Here is a 21,496-nt window from a genome sequence, read left to right on the forward strand (position 1 = left end):
AGCCAAGAACCAACCTTTGTCCCTCTTTCAGTTTTCCTTTACTTCTATAGCCAACAATGGCAACAAGCATGCTTGATGTTTTAGTAGTTGGACATCACATAGCAAACTTGGATGAGTTATCTGTTTGGCAGAACAGGAAAATTGTTAGGACAGAGAATGTGTGACTAGTGTGTGTAGAGAAGGGCAAATGTCTTAATCCAGTTAACCTTGGTAGCTGAATACTGGGTAGCAGTAGACATTTGTCGGTCCCCATAGTGCAGTGGTTAGCACATTGCGCTATGATGCCAGGGGTCCCGGGTTCGAATCCCAGCCTGGGCATGGATGTTTGTGTGTGTCCATTCATCAATTTCATCACATCATCACTCTTCCCCATCTTCGCAAATTATCCAAAAAGTGGTACAAAAAGCAAAGTAAAATAAAGCAGATCAATCAGTCAGTAGACATGTATTCAAAATACATCTTGACTGCATAGATTTAGCTGTCAGAATACCATTTGCATAACACATAGTGGCTCTTGTTGATACAGTGGGAAAATTCCACTTTAAGCCTCTTTACCACAATTTCTGTTTATTTTCAGGAAAACTTTCTTATTTTATCCTGGTACTTGAATGTCGTAACAATTGAAGGTTGTGTTCAGAATATTTACAAATATATAAGTATGTATTCATATGCAATTAAAACACAGAGTTTTGCTTTAAAATATCTGAGAAATTGCATTATAATCGGAATATTAAAGTAACTATCATTTAATTAAGAAATTCACTTTTGCCATGAAGTCTTCATGCAAAATAAAACATAATTATGCATTTTGCATAATTTACAGGATATTCAGACTGTGAAAGTGTCACATGATATTGTTACAGACCTCATGGGATACCGAGAAAAGCATTGAGAGGTATTAATAGTTATTGAACTGCATTGGTGTAGGCTCAGCTCTAGTGTGATTTTATTTTTGAATTTACCCAAAATGTAAGGGAGCACGGTGTATTCGTAACTGTGGAGTATTCAGGAACACACAAGTACGAAGCTTCTGTCAAGTTTCAAGAATACTTGATTGTTGCTATTATCTTCTGTAGAGTACTAGATATACTTCTCATGTATCACCATTACTTTAGGAGCCATCTTTCAGTAGTGAATTTTTTTTTTTTTTTGCGCTGCAATTTGTTGAAAGTAGAAGATACATTTCAGAAGGAGGTTAGTGTTATTTGTTTTAACTTCATTCTAGAATTCACATTTAAATTAAAAAGTAGAAAGCCAGAGGAGTGTTGTTGTTTTGCTTTGAATATGGAAGGTTGTAATTTCAGTATTGCTGGATATAGTAAATGGGAAGTTTTGGGGTAACGTCAAACAGTCGTCATCCTCATGCTGTTAGCTGGAAGTTCTCCCACAACTGATTGACATTAATGATGATGTAAATATATTAAGATATATAAACTGTGTTTGAATTATTTGAACTGTTAGTTTTATGTTTTATTGCCTGCCAGGCTTTTATTATGTTACGTATCATCTTCAAGGTTACAAAACTGTTGTTTGGAAAATGGTATATAGGTTTTCGTTTTTCTGTATGAGTTAAATCAATTCTTAAGATGTAACCAAACTTCATACATAATTTTTATATAATATCAAATGTGTTCACCATTACCCCATGATGCTGGATAATGGCGACCATTGCCACGTTTCATATAATGTAATATTTCTAAACCAGAATTCAATGTAACATTATTTGTGAGCAATAAAATTATTCATCGCAAAATACTGAATAAGCGAACCATAATTTGGAACATTTTAGTTGTTAACAAGTAACCCAAAACATGCATCTCCCTTAAGTGTTCACCATTACCCCACTTTCAATAATTTTGTTTTCTCATTTCAGGTACATAGACATTTGTGCAATGGAGATGTGCTACTGTTGAATCGACAACCAACCCTTCATAAACCTAGCATAATGGCACACAAAGCTCGTGTTTTGAAAGGTGAAAAGACTATTAGACTCCATTATGCGAATTGCAAAGCATACAATGCAGATTTTGATGGGGATGAAATGAATGCTCATTTCCCACAAAGCGAGCTGGCCAGGAGTGAAGCATACAATTTAGGTTAGTTTTTCTTAGATGAACATGTGAGTAGTTCCAAATCATTTAGTATGCAGTGAATGAAATTATTAACATTTTTTATTTCAGTAAAAGTCACATTCTTAACTTTCAACCATATAAGTTTCACATTTCACTTAGTCATCCTTGCATCACAAAGGGATTATTAATATGTTATTGTTAATATATATATTTGAGATGGACTCTGCTAAAATTTTTACCAATACCTGAGAAAGTACTGATATGAATTTACCGATTTTGATAAGCAATATACAATAAAGTTACAAATGTTCAGCCACCTCCTAAATTAATGTATGTAAGCAGGTGGCTGAAATAGGTTTTACCTTATTAAAATAAACGGCATATTTAGATATTTCATTAAGAAACCAGTCACACAGTCGTAAAATAACAAAATGACAGCATTTTACACAATGTTTGTGGGCTATTTATATAAATATTAGGGATGGGCCGATATGAAATTTTGGCTGATACCGATAAAGTACCGATATAAAATTTACTGATACCGATAACCGATATTCTACCGATCTGATATAAAATTAGAAATGGTTCTTGAAGAACCTGAAATGTTTATTGATCTCCTTAATAAATGTGTGTTTCGTGGTGACTGCAGTGCAAAAGAAGTTGAATATTTAGACATTTACTTTTTTAGGAAGAAGGGCATGGAGATTATCCATAAAAATTTCAACAAAATGGCAGAATTTTGCACTAAATTATCAGATATTTATCGATATATCAGATCGGTAAAATAATCGGTAATTTTACCGATAAACCAATACACTGATATGCCTATATCGGCCGATACCGATAGAGTACCGATTAATCGATCCCATCCCTAATAAATATAAAACAGTTTTACTACTATACCATCTCAGGGGGGGGGGTAGCCATATGTAAATTGAGTATACTTGTTAGTTTGTTTAGCAATTAATGTACACATGTCATGTAGTCCTATAATGGGAACTTGTCAGTCAATTTTGACCATCAATCACTTCTCATGTTAGAAAACTTGTCTTGAAACAACCTCTCTCGACAAAGATTTTGAAGCCAGTTTTCCAGGTTCAATAAAATTTAATAGGAATTAGAAAATTATAAATAAGACATTTTAGTTTATATCTAATATTTTTCAAATAATGCCAACCCAGCCATAGGCAGGAAATGGTGAAGGATGATGATATGATGATCATTTTTCAAAGAATTACTCTCTAAGAAGCCATATTTTCTGTAGAATGACTCTCTTACATTTAGTCTAAATCTTGGATAAGTGAAGCCAAATGTAGTAATTATTTGCTTGTATGTAATATTCATTGAGTATTAATCATGTTTTAAAAATTCTTTTCCAGTGAATGTTTGCAACCAGTATTTAGTACCAAAGGATGGTACTCCACTCAGTGGATTAATTCAAGACCATGTTATATCTGGTGTGAAACTGACCATGAGAGGAAGATTTTTTGAAAGGTGAGATCTTGATTTAACAATTTAACAATATATAAGATATTTTGACTTGCCTATTTATAATATGTTTAAATAAAATTTACATTTATTTATTTATTGAGAAAATTTCAGATACAGCACATAGCCATTTTACACTAAAATCAGTAACAATGAAAAGAACAAAAATAAAAATAACAAAAGACAAAATATTAATATAAATAAGTCAACATAGCACAATTAAATATTATTTAGCAACATATGTTCTGATGGTTGACCGAAAGGCGTACTGTATTGAAAATACATCAGCACTTGATGGGAGATCGTTATATTGAGTGGGAAGTCTGTGGAGAGCGATCTTTTTTGAATTTCCAGTCTAGGCTTTTTTGTGTAAAATAGATTTGTGTTGCGTGGAATATGTCTCCTCGCCCCCAAAATGGAAGTCATCATGACTGATGTGAACTGTCATGTGCAATGTGCACTATTGCCAATTGCAACCACAAATACATAGGACAGGCAAAAAGGATAGCCAGAAATAGAATCAAGGACCATACCAGATATGTCAGAAATAATGAAAGAACTTCAGAGTTCTCAAAACATAATTGAAACACAATATTCTTTTCCTCAAAATGATGCATGCCCTTCAGTGCCAGGGTTAAGCTGCACAGAAACATGACAAAAAACAATGAAAAATCTGAATGAAAATGAATGTAACAATCTCATTTGTTCTTAGTAGGGATGGGCCGATATGAAATTTTGGCTGATACTAGTGAAGTACCTATATAAATTTTACCAATACGGATAGCTGATATTCTACTGATCCGATATAAAATTCCAAATAGTCCTTGAAGAACCTGAATGCTTCACTGACCTCCTTAATAAATGTGTGTTGCCAGATGACTATAATGGCAAAGGAAGCTGCATATTTAGACATTTACTTTTAACAAAAGTAAGGCATGCAGATTATACATTTATATCCATAAAATTGTAACAAAGTGGCAGAATATTTTAGCACAAATTCTCGTTCCTCACCGGCCGCTCGGATGACCTCCGGAGGAACTTAACAACTCATGAACCCACTAGAGACTAAATGAAAATTATGGAAAAGGGGCAGAAATTTGTTATAAAGAGTGAAAACTTCGAAAAGGAAGAATTTATCATTGCAGCAGAAAGGATCGTTGGGAGATTGGATGAAAAAGAGGACAAAATAGAAGCCAGGCAATAAATGCGTAGTATAAATGGGCAACATATGCAAATTGAAATTGGGAAGGGATTGGGAACTAAGGATAGGAGTATGACGCAAAAAGAGGAAAGGGACAAAAAACTCAGAGAAAGTTTACGTAGGGTAAAAAATGGGTAAAGGAAAAAAGGGTATACCTGATCAGATCAGATAAAGAAAACAAAATGTTAATAATGGGAAGGGAGGAATATCATAATAAATTGAAAGAGAGCTTCAAAAGCAACGATTATGAGGAAGTTAGGGGGAACCCGATCAACAAAATTAGGAATGAAGTAAGAAAAGGGATCAAAACTAGCATTACATTAGGAAGCAAGGGAAAAAAAAGTCTTATTAGAGATGTTAAACACTAGCATTCCAACAGCTTTTGGTATACCTAAGATGCATAAGACTGGTATTCCCTTAAGACCCATAATTCTGACACATGAACACACTGGGGTATGGGTTTAGCCAAAGTATTTGTAAAAAGGATTAAGAAAATAAACAAAATCACCCAGTTCAGCGTCAAAAACTCTGTGGAGGTTAAAAAATCTATTGAAAGGTTAGAAATCGAGAAAGAAGATGAAATTAGTAGTTTCGACATGGTCAATTTGTACCCAAGTGTACCCAGAGAGAAAGCAGCTGATTTTCTACAGAGATTGTTATTGGAGGAAGGGGTTGATATTTTGATGGCTTGGCAATATGTTAGGTGGTTCACCCTTGTAACGGGATATAATTATTTTTATGACGGATGTGATTTATAGACAGAACGAAGGGTTAGCAATGGGAAACCTGGTATCAGGTATTGTAGCTAGCATTTTTATGCATTATGTAGAAAAGACTGCTTTGGAGCAAACAGGGGTTAACATTAAATTTTATGGGAGGTACGTCGATGATATTCTAATAATAGGAAAGAAAAGAGAGCTCAATATTTTCTTTGAAGAATTAGGAAAACAGGATGAAAGGATTGAATTTGCCAGGGAAAACCTTGCTGACGATAAGATCGATTTCTTGGATCTTAGTATTACAAAAACAGATAAAGGAATAAAGACAGGCATATACCATAAACCGTTAGCCGGGGACTTGCACATAAATAAAAAAGCAGAACATCCTGGGAAAATAAAAACAAATGTTTTTCTCAATTTTTTCATTAGGGCAGGAAGATTATGCAATAATGGGAAAGAAAAAGAAAAGGAAGTAGAATGGAGGTGGGGGAGAGAAATGTGTACACGAACCAAGAAATGAATAGAATAGCCAGGAAAGCACAGATCGTCATCAAAAGGGAGAATAGCAATGACATTAATGGGAAAGCAAAGAAAGAAGGGGAAGAGGGAAAGGAAACAGTGAAAGTTAGTTTTGTCGGGATTTCATATTATAAAGGGGTATCTGAAAAAATAGAAAAGACTGTAAAGGAATACGGGGTTAGATGTGGGATGAAAGCTCCCCGGAATATAGAAAAACACTTCACAGAATATGAAAAGGGAGGAAGGGGGAAGGAAAACCCAGATGGACAGAAAGGTGTATACAGGATAGAATGTGAATGTGGCAGGGAGTATATCGGACAGATGGGAAGAAGCATGCGCGTGAGATGGAGGGAGCATGATGATGACATCAGAGAGGGAGCCCCCAAAACAGGGTTATCAGAACACATTATTAAGAGTGGGCATAAAATCGTAAAGAGAGAAGTCATCAGGAAAGAGGAAAATAAATTAGGTAGGAATGTTATGAAGCTGCGAATATTTGCATAGGGAGGAGTACTAAACTTAACAGGGATGATGGCAATTTGGAAGAATGGTGGGTAAGACTAAGAAATGGTATAACGCAATGAAAACAGAACCTAAGATCAGCTTTCATGTTACTCCGGAGGTCATTCGAGCTACCGGTGAGGAATGAGAATTTGTGCTAGAATGGTGACGTAATTGGAGGGGAAGGTGGGAATGAATAGGAGGGGAAGCAGCTTTCACCTCATATCAGATTGGCATTGTTCACCAGTGCTGGCCATGCAACTGACGTGGTTTTTAACAATTTCATGTGTCCCCGTTTTTAAGGTGTTTCAATCAAAATGGCTGATTTGTCTTTATGAGTTTTTTAATATGTGGAGTTTTTTAATCAGGAATGTGTCAGAGATAGTTTTAATCCTATTTTAACACTTTTTAATGCAGCACTATGTTCAGTGCTTAGGAAAATATTTACGAACCTGATGAAGGGGGCAGTTGGACCCTGAAACGTTGTTCCAAAACAAGCTTCATACTCACTCACGTAACTGCGATGCCAAGGGTCCCGGGGTCGATTCTCGGTCGGGCTGGGTTGTTTGTGAATGTCCATTCATCAATTTCATTGTTTCATCACTCATCCCCATCTTCGCAAATTAGCCAAGAGGCACAAAACGCGAAGTAAAATAAACTAAATCAATCAATCACTCACGTAAGTAGTGTTAAACTTAACTTAATACAAATAAACATGAATATTGTATTCCAGCAAGAGATCCAGGGCGCAGATAGTATTTTTGTTTTGAGAGTTACGCCCTTCTATCAGCTAACCATTTAATTACATCATTTGCATTGTGATATCCCTCCACCCTGGTTGTCACAAAACAAATATCGAGACCTGCCTCACCACATCTCCAGCAAGAAACCTTCTGGCAGTGATCGAATGTGCACCTCTTGTCACATGGGGGTTGAATCAGTGGTATTTTTTTTTCAGAAATAATGGAAAATAACTTCCTCAAAAATCCACCTATACTACAACTGAAAAAGAACATTCCTGAAGCAACTATTTCATGTGTTGAGGATCTGTTGCTGTATTGGAATTTGAAGAATGAGAATTTAAACATGCAAAACATTGCTAGAAAATGCTTGGGCAAACCTGCTGCATGAGTATTTAGTGAAACAGCGTATTGAATGTTGCTGGACAGATATGTGACAAAAGAAGAAAGAAATTACCTCCAGAAGTGCTTCAAAAAGTGTTGTTTTTTTTAAAGTTGAATCTGCCAGCCTTAAATTTTCAGTATTAAGAACATGAATTAATTTTCCTACATGAATTCATGTGGTTCTCAAACATGCAAATTAACTCCTCCTGTGCAGTGTCCTCCCCGATGTCGCAGTGGTAGCGTCATCACCTTGTAATCAAGGGGTCCTGGGTTTGATACCCGGTGGAGACAATAGTGGTTTGGATCTCACTTTAAACTGTAGGTCCAGTCCCAATTAGCCTTGCTGTGCATAAAGTGGACTTAAAACACCAACTCAAGCAATCAACTCCTTCTGTACTAGTTAAGTCTCTGAGAATATATACAGTGCAGTGCAACTTTAATTTTTTGTTTTTCAGGGGACCAATCTGAAAAACTTAAAATGTGGGAAAATGTATAATCGAAGAAAATTTTATAACATTTTTGCTATGTTGGGACCATCAAGATTGAATATAGAAAATGTAAAATCTGGGAATGTAAAATCGGGGTTCCACTGTAACATGCAAACAGAAATATTTGTAGCAAATTATTTTTTGTCATGCTGAACATCACACTCCATTTCTATTGAATAAGCTTATGTATCAGAATCGGTTCAAAGCATTATCAGTGAGTACATTGGAATTAGTAAATTTTGTGCTTTGTCACATCACTACTGATAGGGAATAGGAAAACCAGACACTGCCAACAAGACTTCACAATTATAATGCTTTATTGTGTATTTTGATTAATGTAGTTGGTTGGTTATTTTTTTGCAGAACATGTGTGTTCCTTGCAACAGTGGCATGTGCTGTTTCATGATGGGAATAAATGGCACAGATATGATCAAATATTATTTTAGGTTGCAAGCATACAAGTTGCGAAACAGGCTATTTTGAACTTGGAACACCAAAATGACACCTTAGTGACAAAAGTGGTACTGAGACTGATGCCCTCTATATATTTCTGTGTTTCATGTGTCATTTTAAGGACACCCTGTAAATAATTGTGTATGTGTGTGTGGGGGAGGGGGGTGCATGCTCTTTTGAAGTTCTGATATAAAAAATATTCATTCCCAGCCTTTTTCTTCTCTTGTTTGTTAATCTTAATATAAGGTGCAACTTCTGTAACTTATTTGATGATTATATGTTCACATTGGAATGTGGAATGCATGAAAATTAATGATTTCCTGATACATATGTGGAAAATTTTGTTTTATTATTTCTTTTTTAATTTACTTCAATGCATCTGTTTTCTTTCAGAGGTGACTACTGCCAGTATGTGTATGAAGCATTATATTTTGTATCAAAACCTATCAAGTTACTTCCACCAGCTATGCTGAAACCAGTACCCATGTGGTCTGGAAAACAGATAATCTCAACAATACTGATCAATTTAATTCCTGAAAAGAGATCACTAATAAATCTCGAGTCAAAAGGCAAAATTTCGATTAAGGTAAGTGGATAGCTCTATATTGTATGTACTGTTTGTATTGTATGTATATTGCACATGCTGCTTCTTGCAATGTAGCTAGTGCAGGGCATGCAGATGAACAGTACAGATCTGATGTGTAGGACCTGGCAAATCCGACTGCCTAAATTGCTCTTTTCAGAGTATGAGCTAGGGATGGCCAATAATTTTCGGGTCCAGGTTACCCGGTTCTGAAAATACCCTGATCTGGATCTGGTGAGAACATTCCACAAAAATCAAAATATTCTCCATTTTGAACAGAGCTATTTACTACTCATCATGTTGCACATGCTGATGAATCTGGTGATTGTACCCCACGAGCATTGCATGCCACCTCCAGTGGCCATAGAGGCAGTGAAAGTAGGGTCACAGTGGTAATTTGAATTGCAATTTGTCTCTCTAAGCGGCCGCGGTGGCTCAGTCGGTAACGCGTCTGACTACCATGCTCAAGGTCCCGGGTTCGATCCCCGGCCGGTTCAAATCCGGGAACTTTTCTAACGGTGGAAGCGGCCCCGGCGCCTACCCAGCGTCGAATAACATGGGTACCTGGGGGAAACCCTGGGGGGTAAAGGCGGTCAGGGGCGTGATGCTGATCACATCACCCCCACTCACGACCGGATCAAGAAAGTGTGGTGCGTTACCCCCACACCCCCTATACGCCTTCATGGCGTGGTGCTATGCACAGGGGAACACTTTACCTTTTTTACCTCCGTAAGCCTCACCCATAGTGTAGTGACTAACAATGTCACCTTGTAATCAAGGGGTCATGGGTTCAATCTCCAGTGGAAGAATATTGCACAGTGGTTTGTGTCATACTTTAAACTGTTTGTCTAATCCCAATTAGCTGATCTGAGCTTGAAGTGGAAAGTGAAGTGAAAAATTATTGTTCTGCATACATGTAAAGATTATATCAGGAGGAAAATAGTGTAAAAGAGTAAATACCTAAATAGTATCAAAAATTCCAACTTACATGAGTGAGTATAAATTTATCCAAACTATGTTTCGGAGACACCATGCATTACATCGAAAAAGCTGCCTTATACCAAGTATGGGGAAGTTTAAAATTCTATGGTAGGTATGTCGATGACATCTTCATTATTGGGAAGGAAAGGGATCTAGACCTTGTTTTCACTGAAATGCGAAAACGGGAGGAAAGGATAAAATTTACAAGGGAAGACCTAGTCAACAAGAAGATTAATTTTCTTGACTTAAGCATAACAAAAACTGATTGCGGAATAATGACGGGTGTATTTCATAAGCACCTTGCAGGTGATTTATACATAAACAGGAGATCTGAACATTCATGTAGAGTCAAATCTAACATTTATCTCAGTTTCTTTATTAGAGCCGAAAGATTGTGTAACAACAAAAGTGAGAAAGAGAAAGAAATAACTTGGATAAGGGGAATGGGCTTGAAGAACGGATATTCAATCTTGGGGATGAATAGAATTGCTAGGAAAGCTGGGAGAGTTGTAAGGAAGGAAATAACCAATATCGTCGATAGGGAAATTGAAAAAAAGGAGGTACCAAATAATGGAGTTCGCTTTGTCGGTATTCCCTATCATAAAGGAATTTCGGAAAAAAAAGAAGTTATAAAAAAAAGTAGTAATAAATTGGACTGGAATGTATATGAGGCTGCACATATATGCACCGGAAATGATAATAAACTTAATAGAGATGACGGCAATTTAGAGGAGGGGTGGGTCCATTTTCTTAAAAAGTGGGATAAAGCCGTTAATGATTATGCTGAGTTGGGTTTCCATGTCACCGCCGAAGTTTCGAGAGCTGCGGAGGAAGAACATGAATTTTCATTGGATTGGTGAAGTGAGAGTTGAGGGGAATCAGTCCCATGGAGGGGAGGTAACCTTGAACTCTGTCTACGGAGACCGTTACCCACACGCTTTGCCTCACTGCTGAATGGGATTCCTGGGCCGCTGTAGGGGACCTGCTTTTAAACCTTTTAGTATTTTAATATGGGCTTTTAGGAACACAGGAACTTTTACCTTGTCAGTGTCAAGGGTTTTTATAAGCGTTTTTTACCCTAGCCTTCAACCTATATCCCTATATAACACTTTTTACATGACACCATGACTTGTGTCTAGATATTCATGTGGACCTCAAGATGGAGGAAGTATTGACCATCGAAACGTAGTTTGGATAAATTTATACTCACTCACGTAAGTTGTGAATTTTTGATACTATTTAGGTATTTACTCTTTTATATTTGATAGTGAGTAATACGCACTTCTTCATTATGTTATTAGGAAAATAGTGAAATCAAAGGTGTTTTTGTCTTTATGTTACAGCACGAACGATATGTTGAGCAAAGGATGAGGGTGTCCAGAAACAAAGCTGCAAATTGTGGTGAGGGAGGAGATGGAGGGTGTTAAATCTAGGAATGGCCATCAATTTACTGATCTAATTTGCCCAGCACAGAAAATGCGCTGATCTGTATTCTATGAGAACCAGATAAATGGCATCTGGTTGTCAGTACTGAGTGCCTGAATTCGGTTCGGAGGACCGATACCTAGATCCAAGGACTGGGTACCCAGATCTGAAAACTGGGTAGCAGGATCCAAGAACTGTAACCTAGGACCTGGGTATTTCAAGATCTGGATGTGGCCATCCCTAGTATGCATGGGTTAAGGTTAGAATTGAGGTGGCATAAGCACACAAATGTCCAAAATACATCCATTGGATATCCCTTGGATATTCAGTTTGGAAGTTCTGGATACCCAATAGATAGAGGCACATATTTTTGGTAAATAAAAAAGCTAAATTTCGGTACAAAAACAGTAAATGAAATGAAATTTCGTTGTTATAGCGGTGAAAAAGCTGCATATAAAAGATATTTTGGTTTTAAAAATGTGAATATAATCCAGGGTGACTAGCGACTGGGAAAATCGGGAAAACCAAAAATTTTCAAAAATCTGGAAAAGTCAGGGAATTTAACAAGAATTCCGGGGATTTTAATTTCTGCATGTATTAAGATTTTTAAATTATTTCAAACTTATCAAAAATCGTGTGAATTTTTGAGTAACAGTAATTTATCAAGATACTATTTCAATAAATTTTTCAGTGAGTCTTTTGTAAGTTTGTTTGCTGAGTTATAACTTGACAAGTTTAAAAACAAGACACTGCAAATAGCTGTTGCACATCTCACACCACATTTCCCCACTCCATTCTCCGTAGCGACATTGGTTCGCAGTGTTGCAACCTGGAGGGAGCGGAATGGTCTGTGGGTTTTCAACAAAATTTGTATTCGCTTTTTCCTGGGCTGTTTTCTAACTGTTGGAGTACAGAAATTCAACTCACCTTTAGTAAACGACTCTTTTCCTTCTTTTAAAACTTGGCCTCCCCGATGGCGCAGTGGTAGCGTCGTCGCCTTGTAATCAAGGGGTCCCGGGTTTGATTCCCGGTGGAGGCACATAGTGGTTCGGATCCCACTTTAAACTGTAGGCCCAGTCCCGATTAGCTACTGTGCATAAAGTGAACTTAAAACAACAAGTCAATCCAATCCAATTCTTTTAAAACTTGAGAAACCATCCATTTAGATACTCCCGTGTGATTTCACAAATATGTTGCAACATTGTAAACAATTTTGTGGTCTGTCTTCTAAGGGGCTTTCCAGAGCAGATTGTGGATTTTGTTGGACCCGGCATGATTTGATATTTGCATTTCAAAAATATGCAGCCAAGAGTAAAGAGCAAGAACATTTCAATGCTTTTAAAAAAAAACACAGGCAAACATATTATCAGATTGCCTTCTTGTAGCGATTGTTGTACGATAAACAAAAGAACCCCCACCCCACTCGGCTTTTAAAAAAAAAACTGACCACTGCTCGATGTCACATTCAGAAAATGAAGTCATTTGCCCAGTAGTTTATCTTCGTTATAAACCTTAACACGCGTGCGTAATACTACAGTTTATGATCTGCATATTTTCAAAGACCGGATTAAATCAAATGAACCACTGATAAAATGATATGAGCCGGCATCGTTAATCTACACAGTAAAAATCGTTTGTCATATTTGTTTTAGCTTAATTTTGCTGAGTTGGCACCACTCATACTCTCAAGGGTAGACTAGTACGTAGAAGAGTGGTGGGGAGGATGACGTAATAGGAAGTGCTCCGCAGCGATCTGCGCATATCGGGACTTAACTTGTCAGGCTATACCTTGTGCTTCTTTCCTCCACCACAGATGCCAGTGCGCGCCAATGTATTCAGCAAATCACGTTCAGGTGTCGAACAATTCTGAGAGGTATTACCATTAACAAGACGACAGAAGGGTGAAATTACGCTGCAGAACGTATTACGTGTTCTCGACATGTTAAAATGACGCAGAAAAAATCAGTTGTTCAAGTCAACTGGCTGCAGGAGCCTTGTTTTTCATCATGGCTAGAAATAGTGCCAAATGATTTACATTCGGCCAAGTGTAAATTGTGCTGCAAGATTTTTACTTAAGCAATATGGGTCGTCGTGCTTTGTTGAGCCATATGGAAAGCATTAAGCACAAAATAATGTTGACAAGTCAAAGTACAAGTGCCTCGATTAAAGTTTTTGTGAGTGCACGTGTGAGAAGTGAACAGGAAAATATTCCCTGTCCAAGGGAACTCAATTAATCGAAGAAGGATATGACTTTTAAACCTGCTTCATCCAGTTCCTTTTCTGAGAGTGAAAATACACGAAGTTCCGATAATGTGCTACAACCACAGGGACTAAAGGCATTCCTGTTGAATGACAGTGTAACTAAAGCTGAAATATTGTGGTCCATTCAGACCGCAATGACACACAGTTCTCTGCGAACTGAAGGAAAAAATGTAAATTTGTTCAGTGTCATGTTTCCTAGTAGCAATGTCGCGAAAAAAATGCAGCTGCAGAAAGATAAGATAGGTTATACCATTGCTTTTGGTGTTGCGCTTTTTTTAAAAAAGGATCTACTTGGGAAACTTTCGAAGTGTGAATTGTTGGTCATTGGATTTGACGACTCCCTAAACAAAGTACCCCATGGCAACAAATGGATGTAAAAGTTAGGTTCTGGGACAATGATTGTGGGGAAGTAAAGACACGATATTTGACGTCAGTGTTCCTGGGTTGTTCAAGGTCAAGTGGCATGTCAGAGGCATTTAAGAAGGCAATAAAAGATATTAAGTGCAATAAAATTTTGCAGATTTCAATTCAAATTAAATTTCTTTGGGAACTGAAGGAAGCACTGAAAACTCAACCTGGTGGCAAAGACCTCTTGGATTTTGGAAGTTGTGGTTTACACACCTAAAGTACTAATTCACATATAGCAGGGAAGGAGGCTGAGGTCCTTGCTGAAGAAATTCAGAAACTTAAGAAGTGAGAAAGTCGCTGCTGTGCTATTTGCACATAATGTAAATATGTTTAGACACCCTGCTTATTTGTAAATAGTGAATAATTGTGTATTGATGATAGCCTAGAGTGAATGAGTGCAACTATGTAATCCCTGAACTTCTATAATTGCAGCTAAAGGCAAGCATTATTTTAGCTAATCACATGTGAATACATTCATCTTCCAGGGTAGTCATTTCTTGTCAACAGGGAAAAGTCAGGGAATTTTACTCAGGGCTTTTGCTAGACACCCTGGAATCCCAAATTTGATTTAAAAATTGCACTATTACTCAAAATAAACATATCCCTTCTAATAGCACATTAAATCATTAACAGAATATTAACTTTATTTCTGTATAAAGGGGTCCATTTTTGCTTGTCAAACTTTTGCAGCATAATTAATCAATTTTCCGTGAATTTCAAAACTTCAGAAAGTGTCGCGTCGGTATGTAAACGGTAAATTTCATGTTTAAGAGTCTATTTCGTATCATTTTGTGACAGAACAGGGTAGGACAATGCACCTCACACCTTTCAGAAACATTAAAAATTAACATTAGAATGTGTTATTTCACATTTCGTCTTTTCGTCAAAAACGAAATATGCATGCCCATACCAATAGATATCCAGGAATATCCAATAGACATCCATTGGATGTTCCCTGGATATCCATTTGTCTGCATACATGATATCCAGGGGGTATCCAGAAATGGATATGTTATGGACATTTCTGGATCACTGTTGGACATGTTTTGGACATCAAGTGCGACATTTTCTGGACATTGTATGCTTTGATTTAGACAATTTTTCTACGTACTTTGGATATAGTATGGATACAAAAAGTGCATTTTTTAGACTACATTTGGATATTATCTTGATATCAGTTATTAGTAACAACTTTTGTGAAGCTAAGGGGATTTCATAGATTTGTACACATGTGTAACATGCACTTCTCTCTCTCTCTCTCTCTCTCTCTCTCCCTCCCTCCCTCCCCCTCCCTCCCTCCCTCCCTCCCTCTCCCCCCCTCCTTTTTTTTTTCTCGGAGATTTGTGATGCTCATTGACCTGATTCTTGTCTGCAGTGTATTGTAGCGTTTCTCATTCTAAGATTTTAAAAAGTTTTAGTCTCTAATAGTAATAGTAAATAACAAAGACTCACCAAGGAAAACAGTCACAAGCTTCTGATTCACTCAGACCTCAGGTGTAAAACATTTGAACTGAAAACGATGTGCATAGCTACTGTCTATGCTAAATATAAGGAACGGGTTTTAACACTAAGCAGGATTGACTTGATTTTAGTATTGATTGTATTGTAGCATTGAATAAGGCTAAATTGAAATTTTCTGATTCTAAGACGAAAAAATTAAATCACTATGTAACAGGTAAAAAGTTTATAAACACTAATGTTTCAATGCAATTATTGTTTCAATTCCACGATAAAGTATGAAAAAGTATACATAACGGCTATGATCATTTTCTAATATCCGAAACAGATCCTATTTATGTTCATTGTTGGATATCCAGTTCTGGACCAGTTCTAGCTATGTATTGGATATCCAGAATTGGATGTATTTTGGATATCCAGTTTTGGGTAAGATTTAGATATGTTTTGGATATCCAGAATTAGATGTTTTTTGGATATCCCATTTTGGACAAGATCTAGATATTTGGATATCCAGAATTGGATGTGTTTTCGATATCCAGTTTTAGACAAGATCTGGTAACGTATTGGAGATTTGGAATTTGACAATGTTTCTGACAGCCAGTTCTACCCAGGTATACATGTTTGAGGTATGTATTCGATATCTAGAATTGGTCGAGTTTCAGATGTCCAGTTCTGGATATCACATAGACATCCAATGGATATCCATAATATCCATGGATCTGACCTGGACATTGTGGATATCCAATGGATATCCCTTGGAGATTTGTGCTGTATGGGATGTGAAAGGAACGAGAAAGAATGTGTTTGAATATACAGAGAGAAATGCCTCATTTTTGCCCTTTTTTTAAAAAATATGTGCTTTAATGGTTTGTACAATAAAGTAAACTTGCATTGTGCATTTGTAAAATTTTTAATAATGTTTACAGGCTTGGGTAGTGTGTAAACCACGGCCATGGAAAGTAGGAGTACCCTTTACGGATCCAAATACAATGTCTGAAGCAGAAGTGATTATCAGACAGGGAGAGTTGCTGTGTGGAGTACTCGACAAAACACATTATGGAGCAACATCATATGGCTTGATTCATTGCTTCTATGAGGTAATTTAAAAATTATTTAATTTTTTGGAGACCTAATTTTTTGACTTTACAAAAAAATTGAATCTTGAAAAACCTTTGTGAAACTGCAGTGTATCTTCGTACTATATCCAATCATGTACAGTGATGGACACTGCTGGGTTGTAACAATCGTATTGAAAGCCAGTAGAATCATTACAACCCAGAAGTGTCCATGACTGTACATCAATTTATATATGTGTGTGTAGTACATTAGTGTTGGGATGCATTAATTGGTACTTGATTAGTAGAGGCTGATATAGGCATACAGTTTATCAGAAAAGTTGCTAATAATTTTACCGATACAATATATCACACTAGGCTGAGGAAAATCAAAAGTAAAAAAATGCAATTTTACAGCATATTTATGCTTATTCTTTAATAGCAAACTACAGATATGATATACTTGTTGGATCATCACTGCTGAGAATCTTTACACATGCCCAATATAAAATTATACTTATAATATTTTATTTAATTTATTCAGCATGACGTAAATGAAGACAACAGAGAATGACAGTTTGTGACTTAATTGCCTTTTCCCCAAACACCCTAGAAATAATCGGTAACCTTGTGGAAAATTCATGTACCTGGATTTTGTAAAGTATATGTCTAAACAAACAATTTCTTTTTCGAGTCAAAACCCATTGCAGTCACTTGGTTGAACCATTGAAGTTCTTCATGGAACCTTTGCAAACTTTATATGAGATTGTTAGAATGGTATCAGAACTGATTTTTACTGATATCAATAAGTACCAATATTGATAACCAATGTTATTAGAGACACAATTTACGTAAATTTTAGGGCTGAGCCAACATCACTTTGAACTGACCAGTGCCACTATTCTTTCCAATTCCTACCAATTCTGAAACTGATACTTGAACATTGTAAGAACTTAACCTTTTGCTGCCCAAGGCCTTTTTCACAGGTAAGCCTCTGTTGCCCGAGCCGATTTTGAGTAAAATGCAGGGTTTCAATTAAATGAGTGTAGATCGGAGGCTAATTGCCCTTGAGAGATGAGTAATATACCGTTGTACGCGGAATGAACCAGAGATTCAGACTATATGAAATTTTTGAAAATTCGGCGTATATGTGGTGGGGGGGGGCTAACTCTCAAAATTCCAAAATTTCACCAAAAAAAATTGGTTCCCCCACCCTCCCCCCAAGAAAAAAGTACATGACAGTGTCGACATGCACATGGAAATGATCGCTGACATGTAAGGAACACAAAAATATTTGCATTATTATCATATGACCAATGTAACTTGAGTTGTACCCCCAAAAGGAATGGTCGGCACGCCACTGATTCAAGCTTCAAAATGCAGCGGTACCTTGAAATGAATTTAGCTCAGAGACTATTTGCCCTGGAGATATGAACGATATACCGTTGTACGCAGAATGAATCACAGATTCAGACGATATATAATTTATGCACATTCGGTGTACATATGGAGGGGGAAAGGGGGAAATCCCCTTAAAAATACTTTTCTTAAAAAAAATGGTGTTCCCCCCCACCCCGAAAAAAATGTCAAAATGCACAAAATGCAAAATTTATGCAAATTTGGTGTATATATGGAGGGGGAAGGGAGAAAACCCCCAAAAATTATTTTAAAAAATTGTCACTTCACCCAAAAAATGTCCTCGCACTTGGGCACAAAACGACACCTACGCACAACATTCACGGACGAAAAGCTAGAACGTAGTGACAAATGAGCGCCAATTCTTACAGCTGCTTGAAATTCTATTCTTAGACAATGCTGGGTAACCCCTGTTGCCACTTGTAGACACCTGTGCTAAAAAAAACAAAGGTTTCCTTCAGCGTGCTTCGAAATTCCATTCTCACAATGCAGATTCAACAACCAGTCTCCCCCCTCCCCCCACCCCCTCACGGAAAACTTTCATTTTGACATCGGATACTGATAAACAAGCTTCCTTCGAATGCAGTTACTAGGCGGGAGTGAAAAGCATTGCTTTAGAACAACAAAGCCGGTCTTCCTTTGTCGGCAAAAAATTGACCTTGAAAAGAGATGCAAAAGAGAAGTCCCTTTTCCCGCCTTTCCCCGCCTTTCCCCGCCTTTCACCCTCCATTTTCATGAAGACAAAAAAAAATGCAAAAAAAAACATTTCTGTTAAATACATGTGTTAGGAATAATATAAAAAAATAAAATCGAAATTCTAGCCAAAAATAGAAACGTTATAACGTAAAAACTACGACCTTGACACAGGTTCCGTGAGAGTTACTTTTGGGTATCTCATTCGAGACGCTTGGGCAGCAAAAGGTTAAAGTAGTTTTATAAATACAAAACTAAGCAAACTTTCTCATGGACAAGTTGTAACTTGTTTATGTATGTTTATTATACAACTGCGTATTTTATTCCCTAATTATGAATTAAAGTGTTTTCGATTTTAAATGTAAGTAAGTATTCCAATGGAACTATAGCATATGTACGAGTTTTATGTTAATATTCATAATTTTTCATGTGAAGCAATCAGAATACTAAAATAACTCTTGTTTAATTCTGAAATCCAGTTTTCCATGCAATACTATGGCAAAATTAATGAAAATTACATATTTTGTATAATTGCCAGAATATTTACACTTTCAAAACTGTCACATGGCATTTCATGTTCCCTGCAATGTACCTAAACTGTGCAAAATGATCAGCTTCTATTGGTGATTAAATTCAAACTGATGATTTCTGATACTAATACCACTGTTATTGTATGCAGTGGAACCTTGATTTAATGTGGGTAAAATTTATAACAATATGCCGTGTTGGGATAATGAGGATTGCATTTATAATTGCGAGAATATGTAAAATCTGTGTTCCACTGTATATGCATGTTTATATAGTATGGCATTTCTGTTTCCCCCCCCCCCCCCCCCCACACACACACACACACACACACACACACACACACACACACACACACACACACACACACACACACACACACACACACACACACACACACACACACACACACACACACACACACACACACACACACACACACACACACACACACACACACACACACACACACACACACACACACACACACACACACACACACACACACACACACACACACACACACACACACACACACACACACACACACACACACACACACACACACACACACACACACACACACACACACACACACACACACACACACACACACACACACACACACACACACACACACACACACACACACACACACACACACACACACACACACACACACACACACACACACACACACACACACACACACACACACACACACACACACACACACACACACACACACACACACACACACACACACACACACACACACACACACCCCCCCCCCCCCCCCCACCCACCCACCCACCCACCCACCCACCCACCAGGGTGGTGACAGACCTGGAAAACCGAGAAATGTCAGGGAATTTGAGGTGTCAAAAAAAGTGTGAGAAATGTCAGGGAATTTTGTCTTGATTGACTTTATATATATATCGTTATGGAACTCTGCACGGGAACAAAAAATCTTGTTGCTAAGTTTCGGCCTCAACTTTTAGGTCCCTTTATGCACAACACAACCACTGTGCCAGAATTTTCGGAGGGGCAGAAAAATGTGTTAAACCTCTAAATATTACAAGTACTTGGAAAATACATTGAATTATCACTTTTTTTTGTCCGTATGGGAGTAGTAAGGGGACAGAACTTTCAACAGATGGAGGGGATGGGAGCGGTTGGTGCTGTTTGATAGTTGTCGGATGTTGTAGTAAGGCATTTTGTTGGACAAACTGATGGAACATGGAAAAAAATAGGCTCCATTGATACATACGATTTTTGTCGAATATCGCCACCCGACAAAGTATCTCACTCCACAATACAACATGCGACAGATGCGACAGAAATTGCATACATGGCACTCTAATGGAATTGATTTTTGTTGGATGTCTTTGGACTGCAACATCCAACAAAAATCAAATGCATAAACAAGATCTTTAGACTGCAAATATGCTGCTGGAATTTTATTACTCTTCTGGCTTACTTCACCTTATTTAATGTAGCAGTGCTTACGAAGGTTTTCTTTCATCGTCCTGATGTATTACTGGTTTATTTCGCACAAGTTAACATACATTTTCAATGACATTGCACTATTCTTAGATATCAAGAAGAATCCAACAAAGTGGGATATATATTGAAAAAGTGAAACATAAATCTGCATTGGTGAACATTATAAAAATTGGCAAGTGCATGCTCCCAACCTCAAATTTACTCAAATTTCCAATGAAATTAATGCCACTCTCTGTCCTCTTTGTTTAAATTCTTAAGAGATGGTCATTAATCTCTCACTGAGTGAAGTTAATGTCCCAATATTATGAAAAAAATACTAATAATATGTAAATATTTTAATATCATATTTACTTGAATCATTCAATCATAAAAGCATATCACTTTCTTTAAGAATTGACTTTTCTCTGCCAGCCCTGTTAAATTTTCACTTTTCATCTATTGATTTATATGAGGGGTGCCCAGAAAGTAATTTCCAATTAGTAGGGACTTTGATTTTTCACAAACCCAGAAACCGTGAAAAATGTTAATTGCGGCGAAGTTGTGTTTATGAATGTGCATTTTTCACCCATTCGAAATATCAAAATAACATGAATTTGGCATAAAATGTGAATTGTTGGAG

General features: G+C 37.0%; 1 protein-coding gene across 1 annotated transcript in view; it reads left to right on the top strand.

The window, feature by feature from the left end:
* LOC145984027 (DNA-directed RNA polymerase I subunit RPA1-like) overlaps window positions 1–21,496 on the top strand; it is a 314,984-nt gene that overhangs the window by 65,568 nt on the left and 227,920 nt on the right. Inside the window, exons 12-15 of the mRNA XM_083117344.1 lie at window positions 1,874–2,096; window positions 3,452–3,566; window positions 8,959–9,151; window positions 16,609–16,779. Coding sequence (XP_082973470.1) covers window positions 1,874–2,096; window positions 3,452–3,566; window positions 8,959–9,151; window positions 16,609–16,779 — 702 coding nt within the window. The remainder of the gene's footprint in view (window positions 1–1,873; window positions 2,097–3,451; window positions 3,567–8,958; window positions 9,152–16,608; window positions 16,780–21,496) is intronic.

The sequence above is a fragment of the Lepisma saccharinum genome, chromosome 2 (assembly GCF_977018435.1).
Source record: "Lepisma saccharinum chromosome 2, izLepSacc3.1, whole genome shotgun sequence".
Classification (NCBI taxonomy): Eukaryota; Metazoa; Arthropoda; class Insecta; order Zygentoma; family Lepismatidae; genus Lepisma; species Lepisma saccharinum.